This window comes from Octopus bimaculoides, chromosome 19 (genome assembly GCF_046866305.1).
Source record: "Octopus bimaculoides isolate indiv1 chromosome 19, ASM4686630v1, whole genome shotgun sequence".
Taxonomy (NCBI): Eukaryota; Metazoa; Mollusca; class Cephalopoda; order Octopoda; family Octopodidae; genus Octopus; species Octopus bimaculoides.
The window spans coordinates 15,580,917-15,608,416 of NC_142946.1; the positions used below are offsets into that span (position 1 = coordinate 15,580,917).

Genomic DNA, 27,500 nt, shown 5'->3' on the forward strand with positions numbered 1-27,500 from the left:
GTGGCGTTCAAACATTTGTCAAAAATATATTAGTTGGTTAAGTAAAACGATCTGGTATTCGATTTTTGTGCGACATAGAATTTGTACACTGCTCATGTTATTTCGAAGATATTTGTAGAGGATTTAATGAAGATATAAATTCTATGGAAATAGAGGGACGTCTTGTTAACACTGATAGATGGTATGAACATTTTGAATGAGTTCTGTTGTCGAATGATCATCCAACGTGCGTGACAATGCAGTTATTTCTTATGCTTCGCTCTGGCTATTCGTTTTCTCTCAAAAGCCAGAAAACGTCTGGAATTAAAAGTAGATAAATAGAGATATAAGGACGTACTTAGAGAAGGAAATGGTAAGGATTGTTGCTGTTTCACCTCCGGGTAAGTTCAGCTTTCGATAAATAAGCATATGATAAAAGACATTCCAGGTATCCCTTCTAGTATTTTATGCAGTATTTGAATATACAGAAAAGCAACGAACTAATTGACCGTTTAAAGTATCCAATGAACAGACATGCGCTATTTCTTCCGTTTGTCTAAATGAGTTCAAACGCTGTGGAGGGCAATTTTAGTCTTTATTTTTCCGGCATCGATAAATAAGGTACCAGTTAATGACTGAGGCCAATTATCCTCCATCTTTGTACTTCAGTCCTCCTTGCTTCTTTCGCTCTCCCCTCCCCATCTCTCTCTCATCAAATACACTACTTTGTTCCGTATGAAAGCTATGGAAGATCATTTAAAGCATCTTTTTTTCCGAGAAAAGTATTAGGATTGAAATAACGGACTAACAAAATCTAGTTCTTCAAAAAACTGATACGACAGTAATAAATATCGTCTAATGGAGAAACAATGTAGAATGCAAGACACAAGTATAACTAAAGGTAAAACTTTCTCTGGTATCCCTCTTTCCAGTGCGTCTTTCTCTTGCAGCAACACTGCATAGTTTCGTTTGAGAGAGTCATACTCCAATTATTGCTGTGAGATCTTATTGTCAGCCCTAATCAACCAAATCACTGAGAAAAGAAAATCCTACACATACGGCGTGATTGAGGAGAGATTTCCCTAGTATTTCAAACATGACCAACTCCTGGGTTCGACCTTCTCATTAGCTCTTGAATAGAATAGGCAGAGCCACTATCTACTAGGACGGTAGTGACAATTAATGCGAGCGTCATCGTGGAATATTATTTATTGACTATGAATATATTAATAAAACGGCAGTGAACTTTGTGACTATAAAGCGTTACGACTGAATATATTTCAAGTTAGCTTTCAAAGATTGACTTATATACTCGTATCATATTAATAGTGTATATATTTTTTGCAATTTATTTCACGTTTATGGGCGAGAAAACATTATTAAATGAAAAATAAATATTAAAATTTATCATAGAAAAACAAACAGGAATATTACACGTGAAAAAAATGATACACTTAAGGAGAGTGTATTCATTGAGTTACAACTCCTGTATTTACATATACACATATAAATGTGTAGATATATATACACCTACCTATATGTCTGTCTCTCTCTCTACCGCTGTCCGTCACTCGCTTACTCTCTCTCTCTCTTTCTGTATCTAGCTATCTATTCATACATAAATATAGAAATATTTATATATATAAATTCATATATGTGTTTGTGCGTGTGTATGTAGACGCACGCACGCATGCACACGCACATACACATATGTATTCTTATATTTCAAATGAAACTTTGTGTTTGTTTTCCGCTTGTTTGCCAACCCACATCACAGACGTATTTCATGAGAAAGAGAGAGAGAGAGAGAGAAAGAAAGAAAGAGAGAAATAAAGAAATAAAGAAAGACAGATTGGGGAGAGACGGGGATGGAAGTGATCTCGAGCCAACGATGAAGCTCGTACGCAGTAGCACAGACTGCAGAAATTAACAGCAAAATCTGTAAAATATTGGTTCCAAACTTTGGCATACAGCCAGCAATTTAGGTGGACGGTGTAAGTCGATTACATTGGCCTCGTTACCCAACTTGTACTTATTTTATCGATCTCGAGCAGACGAAACGCAAAGTCGATGATCAAAGATAAGGTCAACCACATTGGAATTTGAACTCAGAAAAAAAACAGCAAAAGTCAAAAGAAGGTACATATAGAATGTAATAACTTGACTCAGTATTAGATGGAGAAAAGAGTAGGTGTATGACGTTTCGAGCATGGCTCTTCGTTGGAAAGAGGAAAAAGGAAACTTGCTTTACTTCAACAACATTCGATCATCGATTCCCCATCGAATCCCCATCGTATCCTGGGTGTCAAACTTTGGTTCCTATATGGGGTATATCTGAAGTCCATCCTTTGTATATGCAACAAGCATATTGAGTTGTCGTCTCTGTGTTATCTCTGGGATTATCTATCACGTTTAAACGTACTAAAATTATACTGTTCTCTCTCTTTCTTTTTCTCTCTCTCTCTCATTATATGTTTGTGTGTGTGTGTGAAGCGTGTGTGTGGGCGTGTAGGCGCACTACTGTTAAAAATGTTAATGAAGTTTGAATATTATATACCACTTTAAAAAAACATAAAATACCTTTCTAATACAATAGTGACCTAGAGAGAAGTGAATTAAAGGATAGTTTAGTTTCATCTGCCATCAGGTTCTTAAAGATTTCTCGTTTATTCGGAGACTTCGTAATAGTATGTTTAATACTTGTATACATTTATCGATCAATGCTGATTGAATTAACACTACATTTAATTTTAATGTCTGCCGTTGAGGATTTAAATTGAAATAAAGTTTGATTAGTTTAGAGACTAATTTTGTCAAAACTACTACCAGCTTCAAAAACTGTAGTCTTCATATATTTAACGCAGGTATTATCAAAATGCTAAGTGGAAATAATTAAAAATAAAGTCTAGCTAGTCGCCACATGCGATCAAGAGCAGCTTGCTAATATGTGCAGTATTTTTCGCAATTTTAAATATTTATCAAGTCGCGAGCTAAGATGGATACCCTCTTGATCTACCCAAACCTGACCTCATGACACGTCCAGAATATGACTGGTAGATGGAGTTGTAGAGGTTTGCACCAGCATCAGCATGCTACTTACTTGCAGCCGAGTAGACTGGATTACACTGAAATGAATAGTCATGCCAACGACACAACACGCTGCCCGGTCTTGGATTTGAATTCACGGCCTTATGACCACGTGTCAAACAAACCTACACCTTCAAAAATGAAAATAATTATGCATTGACAAGGAACTCCTATTGATCTTTAACTATTATTTTGACTTATTCAGGATTCACGGATGACAATGCCGGATATAATTTAGATTTATTATAACCTCATCACGAAAGCGTTGATTTCATTTTATATTTCAAAGTAGTCATTAGATAATTACTAAGAAAATTAACATTTTACACTGTATGATTTTATACTATTTGACCATGAAACCAGAGCTGTTACGATGGAAAATTGCACTGAGTTTCCACCCAGATCTAAATATTGTCTCGCTGGTCAATTCCAATTGAATTAAGCATAACCTTTATTTAAATGTCAAGCGTATAGATCAAAAAGAAAATATATTTTGTTTATACTTTGATCTATTCATTAGAGGTCACCATCATCAGCGTTGCATAATTTATTGCAATTATTCCATCGATCTGAAGCCAAATCTAAAACATATTTAAGATGGGAGCTATGAATGTGACACAATCCTTCACAAAGTTAAAATTCAATATTAAGATTGGTATTGCTAAGATAATTCCCAAACTGTTTCATCTAACAGTTTAATACAAATCTGCTCCGATCAAGACACTGTAAGGCCTAAATATATTCCATCGATGATTATCCCACGTTTTAGCTTAAGTAAACTGATGCAGCTAGCCTCATCTGGCCCATCTTTTTAAAGCAAATCCATATGAGTTTGGGGTACATTTGACGTCTTTAGCACGTCAAGCTACACACACACCACATATGTTGTTGTTGGCACTCCGTCGCTTACGACGTCGAGGGTTCCATTTGTTCCTATCAACGGAACAGCCTACTCGTGAAATTAACGTGCAAGTGGCTGAGCACTCCACAGACACGTGTACCCTTAACGTAGTTCTTGGGGATAATCAGCGTGACACAGTGTGACAAGGCTGACCCTTTGAATTACAGGCACAACAGAAACAGGAAATAAGAGTGAGAGAAAGTTGTGGTGAAAGAGTTCAGCAGGGTTCACCACCATCCCCTGCCGAAGCCTCGTGGAGCTTCTTAGGTGTTTTCGCTCAATATCGAAACCGCGATCCTATAACCGCGATCCTATAACCGCGAGTCCGCTGCCCTAACCACTGGGCCATTGCGCCTCCATACATACATATATATATATACATATATATGTGTGTGTGTATACGTGTTTATGTGAGCCTGTAAATATATATATATATATATATATATATATATATATATATATATATATACGTACTTTTTTATAAAACTATATATAAATGTGTGTATGTGTGTATCTTTGAATGTATGTACCTATCAATTAGCTTGCCTTTCCGGATGGATGGGTGGCTCCTTGTCTGTCTGATGTATGTCTATCAAAAATGTAAAACAAATAAATGTTTACTATGAGAACCAAGAGATTATGTTCTTTGTATACCACTTGCAATATCTGTTTCGGATTTTAAGACGGTGAATTGGCAGAAACGTTAGCACGCCGGGAGAAATACTTATCACTATTTCGGCTATCTTTTCGTTCTGAGATCAAACTCTGCCGAGGTCGACTTTGCCTTTCAGGGTCGATAAACAAAGTACTAGTTGTGTACTGGGGTCGGTCAAATCCGCATAATATCGGGCCTTTTGCCTAGTGTAGAAAAGAATATATCTTTCACATTTTGATACAAAGCTAGCTATTTCGCGGGAGGGGATACATCGATTACATCGACCCAACTAGTCAGCTAGTACTTATTTTATCCAACAAGAAAGGATGAACAGCAAAGTCGACAACAGTGAAATTTGAACTCAAAAATTATTGAGTCGGAAGTACCTCTAAGTATTTTACCCGGCGTTCTGTAATATCAACAAAATATTTTTCAATGTGTTTTTGTGGTAGACAGTTTATACAAAATTTGTAAGTTTATTATACCCATATAAGAGCGTCTCAAAAATATACAGGTTAGTAATCAGCAAAAACCACCGTTTCTTCTGTAGATACATGTATTTGACCTGTTTAAGTAAAGAGGAGAAGGAGTAAGCTACCAATTGTACGAATTTACAATAAATTTTGTTTTTAAGTTCTTTCGAGTTACCTTGATAGACAGAAGAAACAAATTTGCCAAGAAATTGAATTCCACTTTGGATTTATTTCTAAGAGGTACCATCGAGCTTATGGTATATATATATATATATATATATATATATATATATATATATATATATATATATGTGTGTGTGTGTGTGTGTGTGTGTGTGTGTGTGTGTCTGTGTGTGTGTGTGTTTGTGTGCATGTGTGTATTTATATTCATGTTTGTGTCTATGTTTGCCACCCACCATCGCTTGACAGCTGATGTAAGTGTATTTATGCCCCCGTAACTCAGCGGTTCGGTAAATAAAACCGATAGAATAAGTACTAATCTTAAAAAGAATAAACCCTGGGTAGATTTCCTCGACTAAAAACCTTTTGAGGCAGTGCTCCAGCATGGCCGTGGTCAAATGACAGAAACGTGTAAACGAATAAAAGAAAAAGGAATAGAATGCAATAAGGACATTTTTGACCTGAAGAAAGTTCATACACGGACCAACCCATTATTACTACTGAACAGATATATACGATTAAATACCTATATCAATTATAACTCGTCTATAGCTTCGTTTTGTTCGAAAGTTTGTATCAGAGCAGATTTTATTCTTTAGCAATTAAATACATAACTCACTAAAAGTTCTGAAAATTCGTTTAACTTTACTGAACAATAAACAGAAAAGTGTAATCGGTTCACATTAAATAATTGCATCGTGCAATTAACTTACAAGTAAACATGTTATATGCCTTTTCTGAACTGTGTTCGATAATGATCGGAGCTTTATATCAGAAACTTAAATCCAGACATACGTTCGATCGAGTTTTACAGCAAAGACTCTCATAGATTTTCTTTCTGTCCTCTTAGTAATTAGTCGTAAGTGAGTGTTCAAAGCAATCGGATGTTAATCATTCAACATAGATACAAAATTTATGCTAAGGTAATTCACGTGCTTTATCACGTGATTGATTGTTATTTTATGGTTTACTTTCTGATTTTAAAGATGCCTTTCCGAAATATTCTATTGCCGATTCTAAATTCTGCCTTCGTTGATAAAGCGAGGCGGCAAATAATTGCACAAATTCGTTATATAATGCAATATAATGTAAAAGAGAAGCTGGAATCAAAAAAATAAACTTTAGAAAAAGAGAAAAGTAAATAAAAAAATTCTAACAAGACCAAGCTTGACTGATGGACAAAAAAGCTGTTACTATATCTCAGAAACCAATATGAATGAAGAAATGTCTGTTATTTTCGATTTTACTGAAGGCATTATACATCATTGTATGCCAGGAAAATCTTCTTTTATAGTCTACAGATAATGATTTACAATACAGTTACAAATCCTATTTTTTTCCGAACTCTTTCAATTCATATCGAACTACAATTTCACAGAAACATCGAAGCAACAATAACTTTCCTATTTTCAAAACTTACTTCGGCTTCTTTATATTTTGAACGGTATTAACAAAGTAGTTGGACCGGCAGCATACTATAAGACTGCACAAAGAGACAGAATTGAATAACTCTTTCTCACTCTTCTTCTGCGTGATACTATTTATTTTCTTGATTGTTCGTTTGTTTTATCATCGGACTTTAAATACAATGCGATACAATGCAAGAATTTACACACACACAGAAACACACGTGTATATATATATAGACCAATACATACATATATATATATATATATATATATATATATATATATACATAAATAAACGAATACATATATATATGTATATATAGACGGATATATATATATATATATATATATATATATATATATATATATATATATATATATATATATATATACATAAACGAATACATATATATATGTATATATAGACGGATATATATATATATATATATATATATAGAGAGAGAGAGAGAGAGAGAGAGAAAGAAAGAGAGAGAGAGAGAGAGAGAAAGAGAAAGAGACAGACAGACAGACAGACAGACATACAGACAGGCAGAGGGAGAAAAATGTATACGTATGTACATACACACGCACACACACATATATATACATGAGAGAGAGAGAGAGAGAGAGAGAGAGAGAGAGAGAGAGAGAGAGAGAGAAGTATACGTATACACATACATGTACATGTACGCACATGCATGCTTACACATTGTTATCTTCCTGCTACATGTACAATGCATGGTTTTTATTCACATTGCGTAAAGTTATCTTTCACGCGAAATATATATATGTATACATACAAAATCAATGGATTAATGAGAATAGAAAATGAAAGTAGTCTAACCTTAAGGCTATATTCTTCTCATAATACATTTTCTATTCCTTGGCATGCCAAGAGTTCATGTGTGACAGCATGAACATTGTTGTATGTTATATACCATTAGCTAACAATGTAATTGTAAATACTTCTGACTAATTAAATGGAGATTACTTTCCTTTCTTATCACGGGATGCAAGCTAAGTGTATCCCGAGCAAACCGCTCACTATCTTACTACGAATGATACAGATCTTGCCGACATTAAAACCACTCTGTACAAATGAGCACATGGAAACAAACAAAATAAATATCTGCTTACTAGATACATTTACTGTAGATCACTATTTCTTACAGTTCAGCCGATATAAAACTATAAAACTCTAACCTTAATCTCTTTTCATGTTTCATTTGGCAACATGTCGTCTTTTCTGTTGTGCATATATGCGGGTATGTATGCATGCATGTATGTAAGTAGTTATGTGTGGTGCTCTTATATATGTACTTATGAGTGCAAGTAGTTGTATGTGCCATAGTTTACAGGCATATTGATATCGAGATCAAATTACATTTACTCTCTCTACGTAATCTAGCCGTTCATTACTCCACGCATTCATTCATCAATCTATACTTACGTACGCTTACGCGCATATTCACTCGAACCTACCTATAGATCTAATTACACTCACCAATATATAACACATGTAGACATACATACACATATACATACATATGCATATATATCCGTATGTACAAACACACGCACACACACATTCACTACGTTATTAGCAAATCTGATACAAACCATGATGGATAAGGGGAAAAAAAAACGGACCAATGGATAGTCTTCGTTAGAAGAGGATTACTCCTAGTGTTGGACAACTGCATATAGATTCTGGCAGATATCCAAACAAACACATCAATAAATGCAGCAATCCGCTTTCAGTGTTCTGGTTAGCTTAACTTCAGTGATGATATTACTAGATCTTGTAATTATAAGACACAATCTAACAGATTGGATTTCACTACAGTTCCTCTGTACATCTTCCTGCTTGCAATTTGTAACAACAACGTTGTATAGAGCCAAATAATTTTTTATCAGATTACACTGTAGGTATATGCGCATAGACATGTTCATACACACGTATAGTTGTTTACATGCACACATATACTCACACATGTTTGTATACATAATTAAGATTATCATGTAGAAAACATGCCATGGCAGAAAAAATTGTACGCTAGTTCTAATCTACATGCATATGTGCACATTTAAATAGCACTTACATACACACACATATACACACATAAATACATTTATAGTATTTGCGAGTGGAGAGAACCTTCGTCACTAGCTTGTGGTTGTCTCAAACTGAGGATGGATAACATCCGAAAACCTAGGTCTGCGAGTATCACGTTAGGCTATATATGAGAGCGGTGACCTCCCTTGCAAATGCTATACGGACACAAACTGTATGTCGATAGCCAGCTAAAAAAGATGTGTTCCTGGAGCTAAAACAACAGTAACACGAACATGTTTAAAAGATTTTAAGAATTCCTTGAATCCTCTTAAATTGCTCATTTATGTAAGTTATATCTTAGTATGACATATATCAGGTTTTACTTGCAGGGTAAATGTACATTTGGAATATTTACATTTATACAACATCTTGTTGAAGTTGAGACTTGTATTCAATATCTCCGTTTTCTGGCTTATAATGAGGATAATTAATATGTAAATGAATTGTAGTCTCGTTTATCAGGCACAGGTATAACGGTGTGATGAAGCAGCTCGCTTTGTAATCACCAGGTCTCGGGTTCAGTCTCACTGCGATACCTCAGGCCAGTGTCCTACTTGATCCGTTGGCTAACCAATGTTTTGTGCGTGAATTTGCTAGATAGGAACTATATGGAAGCCCATCATATATATGTGTGTGTGTGTGTATGCGTGTGTGTATGTGTGTGCGTGTATAGATATGTGTGCGTGATTTTGTGGTCATTCCCACCGTTTGAAAACAGATTTTGGTCTGTTTGCATCTCTGTTACTTAGCAGTTCATCAAAAGACATCAGTAGCAAGAGTTCCAGAGTCAATAAACGCTGAAATCGATTCATTCGACTAAACACTTCAACACGTGGCCCCAGCATGGCTTTAGTTTAATGATTGAAAGAAGCAAAACATAGAAACAACCAGCCGTCTAATCGGTTAGAGACAGAAAGTCTGGTTTGTCTTTCGCTATCGCTCTCAGTTGCAATAATCCTTGTTTATCATCATGTTATTATTATTATTATTATTATGACATATCGGACTATAAGTCTACCGTATAGTGTCAGATGCGTTGTTGAAGTTGTAAAACTAATCAAAGCGGGGAAAATATGTCACGTTTTTTTTTAAGACTTTAGGTTTGTTTCATCGGAAAAGGGATATTCTCTCAGAAATACCACTCCTTTATTTTAATGTCATATACTTTATCATAGTAAAATAAAACAAGAATTTTCTTGGTTTAAGTTTTTTGTTTACAACATAATAGGCTTGGTACTCATGGACACACTGTCATGTAAATATTCACATCAGCTTAGTCTTTTATTCATTAGTATTTTCATGTAGTTAAGTTAGGAAAGAGACAAAACTACTTGATGTGTGTTTGCGTTTCATTAGGTAGCAAATGAACTGTCTTCATAAGTATTTACGTCTAATAAAGAGATCTAGCATAGTGTACTTAATAAACTAGACAGTGAGTACAAGACTATTTGTAAAGAGCTTAATTTAATGATTATGAATGCAGAATTAAACATTGACTAAGCAGGCACAACTTCTTTAACATCAATGTACAAAGCAAACAGCGGAACAAATATCTCGAAAGTAAACCGTATGCATTAATGTAATATATTCATTTACTATACATACATCCCAAGGCCTTACTCTAACTTGCACGGGTTGAAATAATCGAATAACGTTTGCCAACAATGTAATCAACTGGAGATAGAAAGGGAGGAATTCTTTTCAAAATATATAGAATCGGAGAATTCAATGGTGATAACAAGTTTGCTAGCTCTAAGTATGTATGTAAACATATCGGCATTAAGGTAGCACACGCAAACGCGCAAAGTTGAATGTAAATGTTTGCTAAGAAAGGAATGCATATTCGAACAAATAATCGATGTGTATATTTGTGTGTGTGCGTGTGTGTGTGTGTGTGTGTGTGCGTGCGCCCACACACATCTATACGACTAACATGCGTGCACACAGTCACTGCAATGGGCCATATTGGGTCATGTGTTTCAGGGTCATTGTTTGAATCATATCTTATTCAGTATATATATTCCTGTATATATATCCGCTCTATAGTTTATGTATTGGGCCATATTATCATTCTGAACACAATACAGGGGTTTGTTTGACGTTCCCATGCAATTTAAAGTTGAACGAAACTAAATCAAATTCATATTAAATAATATATATACAGAGGTGCAGGCGTAGTTGTGTAGTAAGAAGCTTGCTTCCTGACCACATGGTTAGGCAAGTGTTTTTTACTAGGCTCGACCAAAGCCTTGTGAGTTATTTTGTAGATGGAAACTGAAAGAAGCCAGTCGTATATATATATATTCGTTTATTCTTTTACTTGTATCACTCATATACACACGCTACACGCACGCACGCACACGCACACACACACACACACAAACACACACACACACACACATATATATATATATATATATATATATATATATATATATATATATATATATATACTATATTATCTCCCCTCCTTTCATAGATTTTTTTCTAATCAGTCACCATGCTGGACCGCTAAATCAACAACTCTTTCACTTTCGTCTTGTTTTTCTATAAATTTCAGCTATCTCTCCCCCTCTCTCTCTCTCTCTCTCTCTCTCTCTCTCTCTCTATATATATATATATATATATATATATATATATATATATATATATATATATACGCGCACATATGTCAGTATGCCTGTGTAAGTGTAAGCATACACGCGCATTTTTTACACGTCGTTCTGTTAGCCTTTAGTTTAAAAGTGTTTAGTTAATTCCTCGTTACTTAGCGCCAGAAAAGGAAACTACGAAAATGAAAAAGAAAAAAACATATTACAAATAAGAACAGTGATACATGTGATCGATTACCTCCTTAAATCTGTGCCCCAAGTAAACGAGGAAAACTATATATACACAATGAAATTACTGGAAGGGCTTAATTCTGAATACATGAATAGAATGGAGGGGAAAACACTAACTAGAAGCGTAATGAACGAATCGATACAATAACTGATGTGAACATTTTCAAAAGGAGATACAAAACGACAACATGAAGTGGAATGAAAATTGATATTGACCATATTATTTTATCCTGAATGAGTGAAGGTCAGCAGACGGACAATAAAATGATAAAAACTAAGAAAATAAAATAAGCGGCGATTAAGGAGGTTACTTTGTGTCCACATTTATCTAGGATCGATATAGCGCTATGTAGCACATTGTGAAAATGTTCACTACCTACGTCTTGGTTAGAGTTTGCACTAGATCAGTGTTTGGGGAAAATGTTTGGTAGAGGTCTGTTACATGAAACTCCCTAGTATGTGTGTCCATATATATATATATATATATATATATATATATATATATATAGTCTTTTACTCTTCTACTTGTTTCAGTCATTTGTGTGCGGTGATGCTTTAGTCGAACAAATCGAGCCCAGAACTTATTCTTTGTAAATCGAGTACTTATTCTATCGGGCGCTTCTGCCGAACCGCTACTTTACGAGGACGTAAACACACCAACATCGGTTGTCAAAGGACATGCGCGCGCAAACACACACACACACACACATACACACATACACACAACTATAGTCCAGTTCTTCATTTTCATTCTGATTCAAATCGCATTGTGGTTAACATTACTTTTCACCGGGAGGAAAATAACAGTTCCAGTGAAATATTGGGGGCAGAGGCATAGAGTAACGCACTCCCTTAAATCGCTGTAGTTTCCCTAAAATATGAAATCAACGTCATCGTCGTCATCATCATATTTTTGTTATCATTTACGTTATTGTTGCTTTGTTTTATATGAGTTGTTCCAACTTTCACCCAAAGACACCATATACAGCAAATTGGGCGTTTTTTTATGGGTGTTATTTATGATTAACAATGATATATTGTACGGGAAAAAGATCGGGATTTGAGAAATATAATTCTGTTAAATTTTTGAAGACTTTTGCCAGAATCAAGTACTTTGAGGTTAACTAAGTCCCCACTAGGATGTACTCATTAGGATGTACTCCTTCTCTTCCTCCTCCTCCTTCCTTTTTTTTCCATCTTCTTCTTCTTCTTCTTCTTCTTCTTCTTCTTCTCCTCATTATTGTTATTACTATTATTATTATTATTATTATTATTATTATTATTATTATTTTAATTATTATTATTATTATTATTATTATTATTATTACTGATACCTTTATCGTAGTTCAAAGGTTTATGGTTATGATACTCAGATGCTGAAGTAATAATACGCTCTTTGCATAACGGTGATCTTGCAACATGTCTCTCCTGGCGAAAATGACTATTGGTATTCGCAATTGGTATCCTTCGGAAACGAGCAAATATATCCCAGACAAAAATGCTAGGGTTTACATAATCGACATGAACCATCCATGCGTGGATAGTTGCAGTTGAGTGATTGCCACCAATGACAGAACATTAAAGGCAGAAATAATTTCTTTTAAAACCATGATATGTAAAGTAAGATTACACATTGCTGTACATTGTACTGTTTTCTTTCAACATATAAACGTACCTCACCGTGAAAGAAATAAATTGAATCGGCAAGTAATACACATTCGCACAAAGTATACAAGCATGTTTGCACACTTATGTATGAACGTAAGCAAAATACATACACGCATTAAAATATGCGAACACATACATGAAGAATTGCAGGTAAGAAAATACACATCCGCATGTATATATTATAAGTATGTATATGCAAAAGTGCGTGTGCGCTCAAGCACGCGTACGTGTAAACATATTGGGGTGGTTGTATAAGAACACATATATACACATGCACATATACATTCACATCTACAGAATACATATATATTCCTTTGCATATATTCACGCAAAAATATGTATGTATATGCTTCACAATATATATATGTGTGTTTGTGAGAGTGCATATATGTATGCATGTATGTATGTATGTATGTGTTTTTAAAAAATATATTTTTTTAAATACGTAGGAGCAGAATTGATAGATAGAAATATGCGCATGAGTTTGTGAGTATACCCACATGAATGTGCAAATAATTATATATATATATATATATATATATATATATATATATATATATATATATATATTTAGAGAGAGAGAGAGAGAGAGGGAGGGGGAGAGAGAGAAGTAGAACATATATACATGTAAGTATATACTACGTATATATATATATATATATATATATATATATATATATATATATATATATATATATATATACGCATATAAATCGGTAAACGGATGTGGGTATATACGCGGGAGGATGTTTTTGCGTGCATCGGTATATGTGGGTGGGTGTTTATGTGCTTATGTACGTCTGTGTATATAGTTGATCACAGATTTATTCACGCATTGATCTGTGTGTATGACCGAAATATCTCCGAAGGCACCAATATATCACACTCCAACGATCCACAGAGTCAATGAAATTAAATGACGCAAGGAAAGTACACATCGATATTCTTGAATCCTTCTCAGATACAAACCAATGAATATAGATTTTCAATGATTTCCTACATTTCCATGCGTTCGCCTTACTTTCTCCTTTCTGTATTCCGGCCGACATAATATGAATGTGTCCATATTCCGTGAATGAATAAATCTGGCGAGAATGGTTTCCTATTTTATTTGAGAATATTGCATATACATATATGAATGTATACATACATACCACACACACAGAGATATACACACATATATATATGTATATATATATACGCACACAGATAAGCATATATATATATATATATATATATATATATATATATATATATATATATATATACATATATAAACATACAAATGCTTATACAATCACACAGACAAACACACATATATATGCCTATATACACACGCTACACACTCATGTAAGAATTTCTGTTTGAATAAGTCTGAATTAATATTTGTATACATAGACTTCAAATAACATTCATAATAATAATAATAATAATAATAATAATAATAATAATAATGAAAAGAAGGAACACAACAATAACAACACCACTAATAAATAAATAAGCAAACAAATGGTTCAATATTTCAAGAAGCCCCTTTTGGAATCTGCTTAATATCAGATTCTTTAATATTTATGTTTATATTTCTCTTTCATGCATTCAATATGATTATTTTTGCGCTTCTGATGTACGTGTAGATACACACACACACTCATGCACACTCTCACATACACACAAATGCATAAATACATCTATATACATCTCACTCTTTTTCTGTATATATATGTGCGTGTTTATTTATGTATGTATATATGTATGTATGTATGTATGTAATGCATCTACGTACGATAGGTCGGGTGATATGCGGTTATGCGTATTTCACATTAGCTATAGCCCTGCCTGCATTAATCATATATAAAGTAAGTTAAATCCACGGAAGTGTGGTACAGTGACAAAATGCACGCAAACATATTTTTCTATACAAACGCAAGATTCAATAGATCAACGGTACATATTAAATATTGGATATTACATAAAAGCTGTGTCGGTAATATTATTTGAAATCATGTTGTCGAAAGTTGTCAGTGATTATGAGCATATATACATACATGCATACATACATACATACATATATGCATGCATGCATGCATACATATATACATACATGCATGCATACATATATACATACATGCATGCATACATATATACATACATACATAGGTGTATATATATAGAAATATATATATATATATATATTATATATATACATATATATATATGTAATTAAAATTATTTTTGTTGTTATTATTATTACGAATCCCATTATTATTATTATCAATACTTGTAGTACTTGAAGTAATAGGAAAGGAGTAAGAGAAGGAGGGTAAAGCGGAAGAGGGGCGAGTGGTGCTGCAGTAGTTGTAGTAGCAGAAGCGTATGCTAAAATATGAATCGTAATCCTTAATTTCATGATCACGCTAATCCAACAAAACGGTTATTTACTGCAGAACCTTCACTCATGTGTTCATTTACTCGATATCTTCATGAACAATCGCGGTCTCCATTTTTTTTCTTGTGCTTTATACATATGATACCGACTAAATTAAAACATCATAAATTATCGTATATTATTGCTATGTAATATCACGTTGTTATAGCCTAAGACTTCAATCCATGCCGAATAGTTAAACTGAATTTTCATCGACAATCAATCAAATCTGAATGTGCTTTCGATTAACATTTTGATATATATGAGAATATTTCTTATTCTTACTCCATACACAGTTTTCAACACCAGTCTTTCGAATAATCGGTGTCGTGACACTCAATAAATGTTTTCATAAAACGGATACATTCGTCTATAAATAAGATCTGGGATCACGGACCACTCAAAAGTTATCTATGTTTTAAAATACTGAATGGTTAAGCTTTATTTTTTTTTAAGTAATTAATTTTTTAAGTAATTTTAAGTAATTTAAATAATTTACATCGTTGTAAAATTTTTTACTGAGAATTATGTTTTGAAAGATTTGAGAAGACTTCGCACCATTTTACCTGGGAGAATTAAACCAAACTTCTAAATAACACACATAAAAATATTAATTCTCCATCGTAAACGAACCCGTATATTAGTTGTCACACTTTTTTTTTTCATTATTATTAAACTTGCGACGTTTCTTCCAGTTCTCTACGTTCTGAGTTCAATTCTTAGTGCGACCTACATTGCCTTTTCTCTCTTAGGAGTCAATAAAACAATGTAGAGGGGTCTGATGTTAGCGGATAATCTCTCGCCCCCTCAAAACCATTGGCTTCGTACCGATAAGAGAAACAATTATTACTGCTATTCACTCACCCACCCTTTCTGCATTTCACTTGCCCTTTATATTATATTGTGGTATTTTCATTGTACTCTTGCACTATTATCACTTTAGGTTTATTATATAAATAATCAATGTTAGCAAATTCCCCTCATATTTCTTCATATTATCTCATACTTCACCGTTCCTACCCTAATTTAACTAATACTAGTCCCTCATTGATCGCCCTTAACTGTTATCGATTTTCGATAATCTCATTGCATTATTTATCTAGTGAGAGAGTTCCTCAATTCAATATTCTATCAAATCATTATTTTAACAAATCGCTAATTCACTAAATTAGGAATTCTTTTTCACATTTTTAACCCTATTCCCCAAAATAGCAAACACCTCTTCTCTTTATCTTTCTGACCTACTTGCACTTCTCCGGTGAATTTGCATATCGCCATCTGATTACTTCCCTACATCAACAACAGACGGAATGTCAGTTTAGTACTAGATGTACACCTAAATTTATATTTTTGACTATTACCTTTATTATCAAAAGTATTTCACTGATTATAGTTTTCACTTTCTTTCTCATGTTTTAAATTTTGTTAACAAATCCGTTCAAACTAGTTTCTAAACATAACCTCGAAAATCCTGCCTAATACGCGCAGGCGTTACTCGTCAGCAACCTCGGAGGAATTTGAACTCAGAGCTTAAACATCGTCTGATGATATTAATATTGCTTTGAAGGCAGCGAGCTGGCAGAAACGTTAGCACACCGGGGGAAATGCTTAGCGGCATTTCGTCTGCCGCTACGTTCTGAGTTCAAATTCCGCAGAGGTCGACTTTGCTTTTCATCTTTTCGGGGTCGATATGCACCGGGGTCGATGTAATCGACCTAATCCAATTGTCTGTCCTTGTTTGTCCCGTCTATGTTTAGCCCCTTGTGGACAATAAAGAAATAAGAAACGTTAGCACGCCGTGCTAAATGCTTAGCGGTATTTCGTGTGTCTTTACGTTCTGAGTTCAAATTCCGTCGAGGTCGAACTTGCTTTTCGGAGTCGACAAATTAGTAACCAGTTGCGTACTGGGTCGATCTAATCGATTGGCCCCCTACTATAAAATTTCGGGCCTTGTGCTTAGAGTAGGAAAGAATCATTTAAAGGCGTCAAGTTAGCAGAAACGTTAGCACGCCAGGCGAAATGCTTAGCAGTATTTCGTCTGTCTTTATGTTCTGAGTTCAAATTCCACCGAGGTCGCCTTTATCTTTCATCCTTTCGGGGTCGATAAATTAAGTACCATTTGCATGCTGGAGTCGATCTAATCGACTGGCTACCTCCCCCACCAACATTTCGGGCCTTGTGCTTAGAGTTGAAAAGGACATTGATAATTGGTTTGAAATTTAGGTCAGCAGTTTGGAGGAGAGGTCAAGTCAATTACACTGACCTTAAAGCTCGACTGTTAGTAGTCGTTGACAAGTGTCGTTATGGTCTGTTGCTCAACGATATCGAAGTTAGAGACACGTATAAGCTACAACTGCTGCTGAAGAACAAAATTTATAATGATAGGAAATTTGCATACTTCTCCTTGACATATTTTGAAGGCTCATTTTTGGATCTACACTCCAAACACTCGGTCGCAGCAAATAATTTTTTGTCAGGGTAGATATGTTTACGTTTATAGATAAACGACAGTTAGCAGTCATGGAAGCATTTCTGTGCCACGGGACGTAAATCGTGCTAGATATTCTACATTTTCTTTATTAGACACAGTTGAGATTCTTTCATCACCTTTCTTTAATTCAGATAGACATAACACCATAGTATTGACTACACATAAACTTATGCACTTTTACTCATTACATATTTGGTTTAGATGAAGAGATACTTTGGAATCATTGTTTCAAATGTCCCAATAGAATACCCCCGCAGTGATTATTTCTGTATTACGTCCAGTCTAGATCTATTTGTATACAAATGACTCAAAATCTCAATAACCATTAACCACTATACACTCTCTGTCTGAATGCGTCCCTTTGATTCAAAAATGGAAGATATGGTGTATAGTCTCCCAAATTTCTAAGCAGCATGCAATTGCTAAATATTTCCTGTGTTCTTTATATGTTGTTATACAGTATGTTCATTGGTTATCTTTCGTTACAAAAAAAAGTATATATATAGTCATAAATCAGAGCAACAATTATCTCATCTGTCGTTGCGCACTGTTAGTGATTAAATAACTAGTTTGTGCGCACTTAAATCGTACTAAACAGTTTCATGTATGTGTATATATATATATATATATATATATATATATATATATATATATATATATATATATATACACGCATATAAACACATACGTGTGTTTGTGTATGCCTCTGTGTGTTACTTTGCTGTGTATGTATATCTGTGTGTGTGTGTAGCGTGTGCGTTTGTGTGTGCAGATACACATTAATAAAGATAATATACCACATGTTATGATTATGTTTCCTATTTATATATTCAGAGATAGATAGAGGAGAGCAAGAGAGAGAGAGAGCAAGAGAGAGAGAGAGAAAGAGAGAGAGAGAGGGGGAAGAAAGAGAGGGAGAGAGAGAGAGAGAGAGAAAATGTGTGTTAGATACGAAAAGACATAATGAGAGAGAAAGAGAGAGAGAGAGAGGATGTATATATAAACATTTTCTTTTACATATAATTTTATCTCATTCATACGCTACATATTTTTATGCTATCTTTATTTCTTAAACTTCTCTTTTCTAAAAACCAAAAAAAAAAAACCACAAAATGAAAGAAAAGAATGATAAAGAAATAAACTTATATCAATGGCTTTGTTTTTAAGCATCTGAACTGTTCTAGAGTTTATTACAGTTTGCCTGAACATCGAAAAGCTGAATATCTGGTGCTAGTCATATTTTATTAATAAATGACACTCGGCGTCAACGGGAAGGTGTAGAAGGAAATAGTATTGTAGATTCACACCTTCTCTAAACATAAGAAATCAATATTAGTAATAAGAATTTTTCTCCATCTTTTATTTTTCTGTTTGAAACGAACAATTCTGATGGAAAAAATAAAGAAAAAAAAATACATATATATCTCTACATTTCTAGTAAACATCTGCATTTGATCGATTTCTTTTTGGTATTTTTTGAATTACATTGACTTCAGATAACTCTGTTAGAGTTTCGGTTTAAAGAGAGACAAAACACACACACATACACACACACATATACATACATGCACTCAGACATTCACATACGTACGATCAAAATCAAGCACACGCACACACACACACATATATATAGACTCAGCTACGCACACGAATGTACGTATATACGGGCATCTCCGAATGATATAAGATTTATAGAGCAAAGCAAGATCTATCTATCATTTACCTTTGTCATTTTGCTCCATCTGTCTCTCTATCTGCTGGAAATTCTGCTAGATTGAAGTTGTGTACATACACACAACCACACACACACACACACACACACACACACACACACACTTATGTACATATACATACATACATACACCCGCACCCACATTTATATATATATATATATATATATATATATATATATATATATATATATATATATATATATATGTATATATAAATGTATATATATGTATGTATATAGGGGGGAATTCACAAAAAAAGCAGAAGACGAATACAGGTGGTGTAGACAACAAACAGATGTATTAGTTTAACGCTCGGGAAGTGAAACAGTCTTTAACGTTTCGAGCCTACGCTCTTCCACAGAAAAGAACACAGAAAGAAATAAGGAGAGAAAACAACGAATGTGTCGTGGCTAGCGATCTACACACACACGCATATACATACATATATATACATACATACATATATATATATATATATATATATATATATATATATATATATATATATATATATATATATATATATATATACATACACTCACATACTTACATATACACACACAATTGCATGAAGTTTGAAATACAAACATACTTGCAAATATCTACCATATATAATGTTACATCTTCAGACTTATATACATTAGCCTGGAAGCCACCCTTCGGGCGGCATTTACGCTAGCTCTTGCTGAGGGCACTTTTGACGCTTTCGAGATCAATTTTCTGTGTTCCTTTTTTTTTTTTTTGTCATTTTATTCTGGCAATGAAAATTTGCGACACTTTCATAGAGTTGTGTGTTTCCAAAATCACTGTAGGAATTAATTCACGTCATATCTGTAGACTTGAACCTCCATTCGTACTAAGCAAGTGAAATGAATGACTATCATAGTTAATATTTCATCATATCACTATTTCCTAAAAAAATATTAAAATCAGATTGAGATAAAATGATTAGGATCGTTCATCTTAATCTCATTTTATCTTCTATTACAAATCTTTAGTGGGATGCTCCAAGCAGAACAGGCAGATTAGTTTTCCACCTAGACATCAGTTTCATAAACTACAAAATATAAATATCCACACTACCACACTGGAAACATCCCTGTTATAACTCTTTATCTCGATTTGAATGTACGTGAAAGTATTTAGAATGCTCAAAGTTATTTCTGCAAATGTGCTGAGCATTGATGCTGATCATAGTTTTATCTGTAAGCGTAGAAGCAAGATAAATACAGTAAAATTAGGGAGGTGTCAGTAGGGCACCATTTAAGCAACCCTTCAGAAATTACGATACTCCCTGGGAGTTTCTGGTATGAAATTATTTGTCATTGCTCCGAGTTGGTCGCCAATCCCATGGATTTAGTTTAAAAGGGAGTAAAAGTAGGTAGGGCAGTGGGGCTCAAATTAGTCGGCCCTTAAAAAATAGAGCCCCTTATGATATTCCTTGGGATTAGGGGAGTTGCTCGTTTGAGTTTCGTTGTCGTTGCACCAACAGTCTAGGAGGAGTTAACGAACATAAACACACACACACACACACACACACACACACACACACACACACACACACACACAAAGTGAAAGAAATATGAACAGAAGTACACCATTATAAATATATACACATGCATAAAGTTAAACATACAAACACACATTGATAATTACACTTATCGCTTTGACACACAACACGCCAACAGACACGCCCAATCACACATTCATATCACATTCATAGAAGTTTACACATATACACATGATACTTTTTCTTATTATTAGTGTCATGTGTTTACAGGACAGGAAGATTTGTCAGATATTTACAGAGTAGCTGTGCTTTGTAATTAAGTTATAATCTTTATAAGAAAGAATTCAACATAAGTCATTCAATATATCTAGCTTAGTTTATCTTGAAGGCATGACGACTGGGATGTCTTGCCGCAAATCAGAACGAATCGTCTGCTGCGTGATATCAACTAATCACCTGCAGCTGTATATTCTGAGATCAGAAGCAAAGATGGTTTCTTTAACTCTTAAATTCGATATATTATGCTAAAATAAATAGCTATACGCCGAAAAAGACAGGCACACATATACAGAGTCACTCATACATTCATATACAGATGTATACATGAATGAAAAACATATATTTGTTTAAGTATGTGTATACGTGCATGCACATACACACGCATATATATATATATATATATATATATATATATATATATATATATATATATATATATATATATATATATATATATATATATATATGCATTACATATGGATAGATATACGCATTACAAAAACTTGTCTGCATAAAACTAAGTGTGTATTATGTATGCATGGATTTGTGTGTGTTGTGTGCGTGTATGTGTGTGTGTGTGTGTGTGTGTGTGTGTGTGTGAGTGAGTGTGTGTGCATATGACTCTACTGACTGTCTTCCTATTTATGAAAAATGTGCTTAAAATATTAGTAACTGAATATTAATCTAATAACTTATAATATTTAAGTTCATATTCAATTATTCCAATTATTCCTATAAGCATCATATCATAGCATAATTGGAATACTTTTATATTAGATTCTTGTTAGAAATTCATTTAAAAGAATCCTAAATACATTTATTTATTTTTTTCATTTGCTGTAATATTATTTAAGATATTCTTTAATGCAACATATTTTGATGTATTGAATTAATTATATCGCAAAAATACTAGTTTAATTCTAAAATAGAACAAATTTAATTGCGGTCACAGAATGTAACTCGATTTTAAATGACAATTTTTTTGCCATTCTATACTTCTATGAGTAAATAAGATACCTATGTTTGCCACAATTTTTTTTAAAAATAGTTGTTATAATTAGGTATATTGTTGATTTCTTTTGTAATGTGTTTACGTCACTAATTAATATACTTTCATTGGCATTTCTAAATTCATATTAAGTGATTTTTCATAACGCAATAGCTCAATAATAATTATGGTGTAAATAAATATGCAGTTTTCATGTCTGAAATATTGACGATAATATGTAGAAAATTTAATTTTGTTTAATAATTATTTCATTTTAGTTTTGCATAAAAAAGTCATTGCTTGCAAAGAAATCAATGCTAAAACCAGATTTATTTCTTATTCTTCAGAGAGGAAAAGGCTGTTACTATGACCTATTATTACACCGAATTAAGAGGTGTTTCCTACACTTATAATGTTGCATCAGTGCGAGCTGAACGAAAATCATTCAAAGACAAAGGTGATAGTTTTAAACTGAGGGACGGATGAAATCTACCAGATAAGGACTAAGTATACACATTCCTTGCGCGAATACTGAAAAATAACTCGTCCGACGCTTTCATGATATCCAGAATAAATTCCGTTTGTCATTTGCTGCGTGCCGTAAAGAATTTGCGAAATTATTGTACTATTTTATAAGGAAGGGTTGAACTTCCTTTTACATTATTTACTGACGACAGGAGGTTTGAATACATGATACATTTCATACTTTAGAAATATATTTGCTGAAGGGCTGCACAAATATTTTCTCATTAGATTTATTGTACATTATTTAAATTATTTACAATTGACGGATATTTGTCCTCATCTTGTTTATTGTTAACACAACGTCTCTGCTGATATACCCTCCAGCCTTCATCAGGTGTCTTGGGGAAATTTCGAACTTGGGTTCTCATACCTAAGGTATTTTTCGATGTTGTTGTTGTTGTCATTATTATTATTATTAATAATAATATTTTTCAGGTCACTGCCTGGAATAGAACTCGGAATCTTGGGGTTAGTAGCCCGCGCTCTTAACCACTACGCGATATGCCCGTGAGTGAACGCTGGAGAATAAATCAGCCGAAACGTTGTATTAACAACAAACAAGATGAGGACACATATCCGTCAATAGTAAATAATGTACATAATTCCTCATCGCTTTAATATAGAACTGTAGATTTATTGTAATGCTTTATTCGAATTTGGCCGCTCTATAACACTTGCAGTTATTGTGTTGACCTAGTTAAAAGGGGAATTTTATGCTACTGCCCTCATCTGCAACTCACTTTGTTTATTTCACTATAAGACTGTTGTGTGAATGCACGTATCTAATTTTTTGATGCAACGTATAATTCATGTATTAAGAACACACATATTTTTTTCACTGGTTCCAGTGAGTTTGCCGAGGCTATCTTTCACCACAGCTGTATACAATAGTTTTACATAGATAGCAGTTTAACGAATCGATGACTTATATTAGAGGAAAGAGAAAAAAAAACGCGAAAAGTTAATTACTTTGACACCGTATGTATTAAAGATCACTCCCTTAATGCATTACAAAAGAAGAAAACAAATATTTATGGTATCATATTTTTGAAAAATATATTATGATATTGAATTTTGTATAATGGTCCAAAAACTCATAAATATGCGGCTTAAATACTATTATCCTACTGTACAAGACACACTTAACAGCCTGATATGGATGGGATTTCTATATACAATACGGAAAATTTAACAATTTATATTTTCATTGGTATATTCTTTCTGCTATCGCTAAAATTATATTCCCACATTCCTTCCAAAAAAAAACAAAAAAAAACAGAGAAAAGAACAAAAAAACCCCATTAATAATCGAAAATCTCATATGTTCTCTAATTCACCCAACATATTATTCTGTCAATATTAATAAAATAATATATAAAAATGATAAGTCAGGCATATACCTATTTTATATTCGACTATTCTGAATAATAGCTACAGGTCTAGACATTAATGAGATTTTGAAAAATTAAGTTTAGAAATATGCAATATCATCTGGCACATCAACAGAATTCCAATACGTATATTTCCGAGAAAAGAATTCAAAAGGATGGTTGTGAAATTTCAAAACTTTCTATAATCTAATAAACGTATGCTGCTTTGAAAGAACGATATTGCTGAAATCCGGTTATGCTAACAGGCTTATTTGGAACAATTTTGTTATAATTAAATTAAATTCGCCATTGTGTAACAGGATATGAGTTACACCCCGCCCCATCAAACTCACGTGCAAAATTAGACACACAAATACATATAAACATACATATACACAGAAACTGTTTTTAAAATATTTTTTCTGACATTCCACACATAGTCGTGTGGATAATATATTCGCTTCGAAAGTACTTGGTTCCGGGTTCGATGTCACTGAATATTATATTGGGCAATATTCAGCAATTCTTTGCAATTATAACTGCTAGGTGACTCTTATTGCTGTGAATTGGCTAAAGCAGTGTAGATACCCGAGGACATATACATATACAAACACACACAAATACTCACGCATATGCGATGTTGATAAGCCACAAAAATAGGTAACCTTGTAACAGATTGGCGTCCAAGGCTGAGATGATAACTCAAGGAAATCATGTGAAAGGAAGTGTTGCGTGCCACGTTTTGTACTCAGCGATCGAAAGGAAGAAAAGTACCTTCCGTACTGTGAATCACGACTTAGACTGTTTATTTTTAAATATAGGTGTGTGTGTGTCTACACATTTAAATAATATGTATATATATATATATATACAAACATTTATGATAGAACTTAAGAAGTAAAGAAACTAATGAAAGAGCTAATCGAAAAGTAGAAATATGTACTTACCCAGCACTCCAAGCCGGTAGTTAACAGTTACAACAATGACTTCGCCAAAGCTAGCCAATACACTTCCGTCGTAGACGTTTCCGCTTCCGGAATCGTACGACTCACCATGGATAAATACCATTACGGGCATAGGGTTCGTGTTGTTCCATTCTGAAGATAAAAAAACAAGTAGGATAGTGATTAGTACATGGTATACGTTAATTTAAATATGTATGCATTTTTATGTATTTTACGGCAAGTAATTATTGGTTGTTGATTTGTTTTACGAAATCTCACTATAAAATACTTCAGGAAGAGGTACATGACTAAAGTTGAAAGGAAGTAAACCATGTACATGCAGTGTTATTGCTAACGGGGTTATCTGATAATGGACAAACACACAGATACACATATACACACAAGCGCAAAAGAACCCGTTCAGACACACGCGTGAGCGCGCGTGTATGAAAATGTAGTTTTCTTCTTCCATAATGTAGTAGTGGCATCGGTTCGGCATACGGTTTCAGTTGGCATTTCTAATCATTAGTAGTGTTCATCTCAGCTGAATTTTTTCCGAAAGAGATAGAGTGTAGGTTACGAAGAAATGAAAAGAAAGCGAAGAAAACCCAGTGTTATTGTGTGTGTTCCATACATACGCATGTATATTTACATATACGTATTTTTTTCCCTCATTGCAAACATTTACAGTATACACTAAGCTTACAGTCAAATTAATGAAAATATCTCTATACTTTCTCTCTCTCTCTCTCTCTCTCTCTCTCTCTATATATATATATATATATATATATATATATATATATATATATATATATATATATATATATATATATATATATATATATATATATATATAAACATATATATTTACAGGCATCTATAAAGAGTTACATGCACAGACCTACACTCGTGTGCGAGCAGTTAAATTTATATAAGCAGTAGATACAGTAAGCTTTTCTATAAATTCCATTCTATGATGAAGACGTAGATTACGGGACTGCATTTCTCGTGTAATCACATTGGAAGTATTTATAACTGCTATAAGAGAATATATTTGTAGGAAATAATTCTGAGGTCAAAATATTTATAGTGAAATGTATCGAGTTATTGATTGCAGTATTATATCACATTTGTTTGATTACTCTAGGTTTTCGCTTGCGTTGAACACTTACAAATTATTAGCTCCTTCACCATCATGCCACAAATAAATATGCCAAGTTACTGATTCATTATGGCGACGAAAATCTATCGAAAGTTCAACGTAAACGAAGACAAGATGACTATAGAAATCCCGTGAATATATCATATCAGCATATTTATCAATAAAGAAATAATAATACTGGACGCATATTATGCTTACTTCTCTTCCCTCAACCAGCTAAATTCAGTTCAGACACTTTGAAATTAAGACTGAAGTTAACGATTCTCCAATACTGGATTGGAAATATCACTAAAGAAAGGTCAAAAGCATTATGCGTTTGTCAGAACGAATATTCGATACGTCCAATTTTTTGTCTCTGTGTCTCTCACGTTCTCACTCTCTTTCATATGCGCTCCTTCTTTCTTACTCGCTTTTATGCACTAATCTACTCAGAGTGTGTGTGCGTGTGTATGTGTGTGCATAAGTATATATATATATATATATATATATATATATATATATATATATATATATATATATATATATATATATATATATATATATATATATATATATATATATATATGTGTGTGTGCGTGTGTGTGTGTGTGCGTGTGTGTGTGTGCGTGTGTGTGTGTGTGTGTGTGTGTGTATGTATGTATGTATATATGTATATATAGTTCATGGTTCATCAACTTTTGTTTTCGTTATCTTTTATTGAATTTTAAATAGAGACCTTGATGTCATACTGTGTTTTGACTCTGTCATAACCCGAAATGTTGG

The 27,500-nt window shown here is 33.5% G+C and overlaps 1 protein-coding gene across 2 annotated transcripts in view; it reads right to left on the reverse strand.

Annotated features, from left to right (window-relative positions):
* LOC106879478 (neuroligin-4, X-linked) overlaps positions 1-27,500 on the reverse strand; it is a 615,062-nt gene that overhangs the window by 124,398 nt on the left and 463,164 nt on the right. For both annotated transcript variants that reach the window (XM_089366580.1, XM_052974627.2), the window contains exon 2: positions 25,580-25,729. In XM_089366580.1, the coding sequence (XP_089222706.1) occupies positions 25,580-25,729 (150 nt within the window). The remainder of the gene's footprint in view (positions 1-25,579; positions 25,730-27,500) is intronic.